At 33.0% G+C, this 7,384-nt stretch overlaps 1 protein-coding gene across 1 annotated transcript; it reads left to right on the top strand.

The window, feature by feature from the left end:
• Nucleotides 1-4,484: 4,484 nt before the first annotated feature.
• Nucleotides 4,485-6,916, top strand: LOC107940357 (dynamin-related protein 4C). The gene is made up of 2 exons (XM_016873786.2): nt 4,485-6,428; nt 6,513-6,916. The coding sequence occupies exons 1-2, from the start codon at nt 4,617-4,619 to the stop codon at nt 6,681-6,683; spliced, it is 1,983 nt and encodes a 660-aa protein (XP_016729275.1). The 5' UTR covers nt 4,485-4,616; the 3' UTR covers nt 6,684-6,916.
• Nucleotides 6,917-7,384: the final 468 nt, after the last annotated feature.

Below are 7,384 nucleotides of genomic sequence, written 5' to 3'. Positions count from 1 at the left end.
AACATGTGAATAAATAAGCAAGACACTGGAAATGTATCCGGGCTAAAGACCCGCAGGCTTCGTGTTGGAAATGTATCCGGGCTAAAGTCCCGCAGGCTTCGTGCTGGAAATGTATCCGGGCTAAAGACCCGCAGGCTTCGTGCTGGAAATGTATCCGGGCTAAAGTCCCGCAGGCTTCGTGTTGGAAATGTATCCGAGCTAAAGTCCCGCAGGCTTTGTTCTGGTAATATAATTTCGGGTTTTATACCTAGCAGGCCAAGTGCCGATGAATTTGATAAAAGTATACAATTACAAGATCCTACACTAAGTTGACAAATTGAAAGTGCATTACATATTAAGTTGGCTAGGTACGTATCATGTACTCGTATGTGATTTGATTTGAATTAAATTATAAATATATAAAGTGATGCATCTGTGAATAAGTGTTATGACTATATATGTGATCGTGATATATTCGGTAAATGTGTGAAGTTATGTGAAGTGATTTTATGTTTATATTCAAATATAAACACTTGGTCCTTGTGGAAAGGTTTGTGGAAGTATATGATTTATTTTTAGGTGATTACGATCATGGAAAATTAAATGTGAATATGATATTGTATTTTATTCGTTTCAATTGAACTAAAGCTGTTAGTGAAGCATTTTAATGCCTATGTTATATGAGTTCGATCTTGAATGACATGATATACATGTTTAGATAATTTGAATGCAAGGAATGTGTGAAAGTGCAAATTGTAATAAATCTGCTTGGGACAGCAACAGTAGCGTGATTTTGGAAAATCACCATAAATTGTGGAAATTGAATTAGAAGCTGAATAAATTATATAATTAAATCTTAATGAGTCTAGTTTCTTATAAAAGAAACCTTTTAAGCAAAATAATTGCATATAATGAGATATTTGAAGTGGCGTAAGATAGAGTCAAAATGACTTTGAAATCCCTTGTTCTGTCTTTAGAAAATCATTGTAAATTGTAAAATGATGATTATAAGATAAAATTTATATACTTAGACTCCTTAATGAGTCTAGTTTCAAATGAAATAAACGATAACATAATTATAATTCTGTATAATGAGAAAATTGATTCGTAGTGAAGAGCGGTCAGAATAGTCAAACAGTGAAACAGGGGAAACTTCAATAAAAATCTGGTATTGATTGGTCAAACCAAAAATTCTGAAAATTTTATGGATGGAAGATATATGAGTCTATTTTCAGGGAAAATTAACGGCACTTGATTTGGAGTTTCTTAGCTCCAGTTATAAACAATTTAGTGACTGTTGCGCAGGAAGACAGCTTGTAGTGAATTTGTGATTTTGTTGTAAACATGGTTAAAACTAGTTAATGAGATGCTTTTCGAGTTCTTATGATCTTATTTGTGATTTGAATATTTGGTTTTAATTGGGTTCAGATTCAAGTGAGATGAATTTGCTAAATATGCATTATGTTCATGGATACTTGGCCAACATGGCAATTACCTAGGAATGATTTCTTGAAAATTTGAAATAATCGATCTATAAGTAAATTAATTGTTTGCATTGCTTAAAATTTACTAAGCATTGAAGCTTACTCCGTGTTCTCTTTTCCATTTCTTATAGGTTTATCCTTTAATTCGAGTTGGAAGAGCCGGAGATATCATCACACTATCGAGTCATTATGTGAGTTGAGAAGATTGTATATCATCATGGTTTAAGGCATGTATAGGATAGACTATAGGTAGAATGATATTTCGACTTTGTATACATTATAGCCATGCGAAGATGGCTTGCTCATTTTGTTTAGAGAAGCCTTATAATTGAACTAATGTGTTGAAATGTTTTAGTTATAACTTGATAGTAGTTATTTTGTTATTAGATATTCGGTTATGTTTTGATAGTTAGTCATTTTGGAAATTTATAAGAGCTCTTATGGAAAATCAATGAGACAGGTTTGCATTGTTGATAATTTATGTCTGGTAAGTATCTTTGACCTTATAGAAGTTTTGTTCAGTCAAGTAATACCTCATAACCTTATTCCGGCAACGGATACGGGTTAGGAGTGTTACAGAGGGTCTATTTGTGCCCTCAGTCCTTTTGCTTTTGAGGTCGTTCTCAATGTGGTCCTTATTTTTTTTTTTTTACTTTTTGAATTTATCCCTGTAATTTCCTTGTTGTTATTTTCCATCTGGTCCTCCCATATTATTCGCGTGCTCATTAAGGTCCTAATTCGTGTTTTATCAAATTTTACTATTTTAAATTTACCCCTTAATTTTATCCCAATTTGTAATTCAATCCTTAACCTTTTAGTTTCATTTTTTATATACATTATTTTATTCTATTTATATTTTATTTTTTATTATTTTATACATATATTTTTGAACTCTATTTATTTATTTTAAAATATTTTATTTATTGTCCATTTTAAGATTTTTTCTTTCATAATATTTATCTTATACTTATATATATATATACATTGTTTGTTTTTAAAAAAAAATCTTTGTTTTGTATATTATGGACTTCAAAATTCTTTTTTTACATTATTTATTTTAAAACTCATTATTATCATTTCAAAATAGTTTTACATTTATTCATTTTAATTTGCTTCATATTATTATTATGTTTTTTTAAAATTTTTTTCATTCATTGGACTCTATTTATTAATGTTAGTATTTAAATAGTGTATGTTGTAAGATTACTGCCGTTGTGTGTATTTTGATTTGTATATTCGTATTTTTATATCATTGCCATTACTCACATATTATCATTTCTTGTTCGCAACTAGGCTTTTATTCCCTGCTATCACATCGTGATTTAAACTCTAATATATTTGGCCGATATTAGTCGTTTCATTTCTTACCCCAAGCAAACCGAATAAATATATTTTGAGTCGGTTTTATAATCGCTTATTTGAAACTTTCTCAAAACAAGGCAATATTTCGTGTTTGGAAATTTGAGAAATCATGCCCTAATGTGCTGGGTTTCGATTTACCGTTTGACCAAATAACCGAATATCCTTTAAAATTTCAATGCATGAATTTTGGAAATCATGAGATGATCTTGGTATCGAGGGTTTGAAATGTCGTATCCTAACTTGCTGGATATGATATTTTATTTATTCGGAACAAGAGAATTTCAATATCCACTTCGAGTTATCCAAATTTTTTAAAGGGATTGTATTTCAAAATCTTTTTAAATTTTAGACATTAGGACATTAATTAATCAATAAGGTACCAATTTTGGGCGCTGTGAGGGTGCTAATCCTTCCTCGCACGTAACCAACTCCCGAACCCATTTTCTTGAATTTCGTAAACCAAAATCAATATTTTAATAAAACAAAATGTTTTATAGGTAGTTCGATCATACTTAAACAAAAGGATTGGTGGCGACTCCATATTTTTTCTAAAGTCGATCCCTGTTTTTCAAAAATAAAATAGTTTCGACAATTATTATAGTTTTTTTTTGTATTTTCATACATTTATATAAAATTTATAAAAAAAATAAAAAAAATGCAAATAGTGTTATTTGAACAACGCATCAATCATCTTAAATATTTAATTAGCTTTACAATTTTAACTAAAGCCTCGTTATTTTATATGAATTTTTTTCATAAAATTTGTCTATTACTCATAGAGGCGATTCTAGGGGGGCTGGCATGGGCACCGGTTCCCCTAAAATAAAAAATTACCATTTAGGCCCTTTAATTTTTTAAAATTTTAAATTAGTATGGGTAAAATTGTACTTTAGTCCCCTTAAAATTATAAAAATTCAATTTAATACTTTAAAAATTGTAAAGATATAGACTATAAAAAATTAAAATTTCATTCGCCCCCTAAAAAATTATTCTGGCTTTACCCCTGATTATTCACATTGAACTTTATGTATCTATATAATTATTTAACTATGTGACTCAGTAGGTGTAATGAGTCAACTCCACACCAACTCATTCAAAGGGAGAACTAATAAACCAAATTTTAAATGAAACATAAATATTCTTAATCAAATGTATTCACATGTTTAAATTTTTTATTCACATTTTATTTTATTTTAATTTCATGCATATTACATATTTGTTATTATTATTAATTTCAAACCATATGTTTAATTATTTATTAGATTTTAAATACACACTTGTATCTAAATATATGATTTTTATAGGTATATATCGTGGTTAGCCACAAAGGCTTGTGACCGAGGTACACATAATAACTCAAAGAGATTATTTGATTAAACTCGACTTACTAAACCTACTAAGATTGACCCTATTTTTGGATATTTGGGAGCTTGTCCTATTTTCTAATATAATTCTTCAATATATTAATAGAATTTTCTAATAGATAAAAACAAATATAACTTCGATAAATTATATATTATTTTATCCAACTCAACATATCACTTTGCTTCCTTTGCTCGTAAGTTTTCCATTCCCATTCTAGCTTCCTTTGCTTGTAAGTTCTTGGGGCTTGGTAAAGGATGCTATCGCTTTATTGTTCCTATTTTTGGTGCTTTACCCTATTCTAATTTTCATTATAAAGCCAAACATGCTTCATTGAATTTGTCTTCACTTTAATTTAAGTTTATTGCTTTCCAACTTCCAACAAAATAAACCATCTAAAACATCAAGTTTCGCCACGACTTCTAAAAAATGGGTAGCTGTAATGAAGCTGATTCAGGGAGCATTAGTGTCATCAATGATTTTGAAGATTCTCAACCAGCAACTCCTCATATGGAACAACCTAAGGTGGTGGGAGCAGCAGCAGCTCAAGCCCCAATTATTTCATCATACAATGACAAAATCCGACCTTTGCTTGATGTCATCGACAGGCTCAGGCTACTCATGGTGATGAAAGAAGGCATACAGCTCCCCACAATTGTTGTGGTTGGAGACCAGTCATCAGGCAAGTCTAGTGTTCTTGAATCCTTGGCTGGTGTTAACCTTCCTCGTAGCCAGGGCATTTGCACCAGGGTACCTCTCATAATCAGGTTGCAGAACCATGCGAGGCAAAGGCCAGAACTCTACTTGGAGTACAATGGCAAAATGGTCCCAGTGGAGGAACCCCAGATTGCTACAGCTATAAACATTGCAACTGATGAAGTTGCGGGCCCGAATAAGAGCATATCTGACACCCCTTTAACTTTGGTGGTGAGAAAAGATGGGGTTCCTGATCTTACCATGGTTGATCTTCCTGGAATTACCAGAGTTCCTGTCCATGGTCAGCCTGACAACATATATGAGCAGATCAGGGACATCATCATGCAGTACATAACACCAAAGGAAAGCATTATCCTTAATGTTCTGTCGGCTACGGTTGATTTTTCAACTTGTGAATCCATTAGGATGTCGCAACAAGTGGACAAGAATGGTGAGAGAACTCTTGCTGTGGTTACTAAAGTAGATAGGGCCCCTGAAGGGCTTGTTGACAAGGTTACTGCAGATGATGTGAATATAGGACTTGGTTATGTTTGTGTTCGGAATCGGATTGGTGATGAATCCTATGAAGAAGCAAGGAAGGAAGAGGCTAGATTGTTCGAAAATAATGCACATTTGTCATGTATTGATAAATCAATTGTGGGTGTTCATGTTTTGGCTCAAAAGCTTGTCCACATTCAAGCTAATGCAATTGCAAAGTGCTTGCCAGATATTGTTAGAAACATTAGTGCTAAGCTGGATGAAAATGTTTCAGAGCTAGAGAAAATGCCGAAGGCCTTAACTTCTATTGCTGATGCCACTCAAGCTATGATGAGGGTCATTCAAGCAGCTAAAGAATCCCTCAAGAAACTTCTTTGGAGAGGGGAATTTGATGAATACCCCGAGGACAACACGACGCACGGGACTGCTCTGTTTGTCGAAATGCTGAACCGGTTTTCCGATGAGCTTCACAACTGTGAGGAAAGTAATCTGTCAAAAGACTTCTTAACAGAAGAGATCAAGGGCTTGGAAGATGCTAAGGGGATCGGACTACCGAACTTTCTTCCCTGTGAAGCATTCCTTCGTATCTTACGGCGAAAAGTCGAGAGGATATCGTATCTCCCTATCAAATTCACCGAAAAGTATTGGGATTACATAGAAGGTGTGGTGATATCTGTGGTGATGCGCCACTCGGAAATGTATTATCACCTCAAGGTATCCGCGAAAGGAGCTGCTCACAACCTTGTTCAAAAGCTGAGGGAGCAATCAATCAATAGGGTGAAAGAGCTTGTAGAAATGGAGAAGCTAACAGGCTATACATGTAACCCTGATTACATGATGGAGTGGAAAAAGCTCATGAACCAACAAGACCATTTCATAAACCAAATATCTGGAACAAATTACAAGCAGCCGCGGCCTTGCAGTGTGAATCTCCAAGGTTTCGGGGAAATCCAAGTCGAACATCTGAGACAACACTCGAATGTTTCGATCCTGCAACAAGCTTTCGACCTGAAGATGAGAATGGTTGCTTATTGGAAGATATTTAAGGTGAGATTGGTTGATTCCATGGCATTGCATTTACAATACGGTGTTCATAATCTTGTAAACAATGACATTGATGAGATTGTGAAGGAGCTGATGGGACCAGATGGACATGGGTTAGAGAAGATGCTGGTGGAATATCCTGCCGTTGTTGCAAAGCGTGAGAAGCTTAAAAACAGCATTAAGGTGTTAAAGGAGTCCAAAGATAGTGTGGCCAAGATCATGGACAGGATTGTTCTTTATGATGCTTACTTGGTTTAATATTTTCACATAAAATTTGGGTCATTATCAAGGTTTGCTTATTGCATGTTTTAAGTGTCTGTATTCTCTATATATAGTATAGATTATTAAGAATTGAAGATTATATAATATGGTCACAACTACTGTGGACGGTAAATTGGGGGGGGGGTTAGTTTTCTACTTTGTTTTATTTTTATTTTGTGTTAATTTACTGTTGTAAACATTTTATGTCTCTATGAAATCTTATTGCTTAATTTCTTTTTGCTTTTTTGTGTACCAAGATTCCAATGTTCCAAGCTTGGTATGCAATCATCTTTTTGAATTTTTTTTTAAATACAGATGTTCCTATCTATTAATATGATATTTAGGTAAAACTTTTCGAATAATAATTGATCAGTCTAAATATTTGGAAGAAGTCCAATGCCACTCATTCGATTAACTTGTTGGTTATCTCATATTTATTTTGAGATATAAATCATACCAAAATATTATCATACATCAATATTCGTTATATAATCCGCAAAATAAGAAATAAAGAGAAAAATATACTCGTTACTCATTCCTGTAGGAACTTGTTTTGTTGTCGACACACTCATCTTTTGATTGGTCACGATTTGATTTTTTTCTGTTTCCTCTCTTGCGTCCTTATATCACCATTTTCTACAATCTAATACATAATATAATATGTATTTTCTACAATTAAAAGTATAACATAAAGTTTC

The sequence above is a fragment of the Gossypium hirsutum genome, chromosome A13, assembly GCF_007990345.1.
Source record: "Gossypium hirsutum isolate 1008001.06 chromosome A13, Gossypium_hirsutum_v2.1, whole genome shotgun sequence".
NCBI lineage: Eukaryota > Viridiplantae > Streptophyta > Magnoliopsida > Malvales > Malvaceae > Gossypium > Gossypium hirsutum.
The sequence above is the reverse complement of the archived record's forward strand: the minus strand, read 5'-3'. Positions and strand labels throughout refer to the sequence as shown.

Excerpts from the sequence above, each read along its gene's own strand:
- LOC107940357 (XM_016873786.2), top strand. The coding sequence starts at position 4,617 with ATGGGTAGCTGTAATGAAGCTGATTCAGGGAGCATTAGTGTCATCAAT. Across the intron at positions 6,429-6,512 it reads CTTATTGGAAGATATTTAAG|GAGCTGATGGGACCAGATGG; the intron begins GTGAGATTGGTT and ends GAGATTGTGAAG.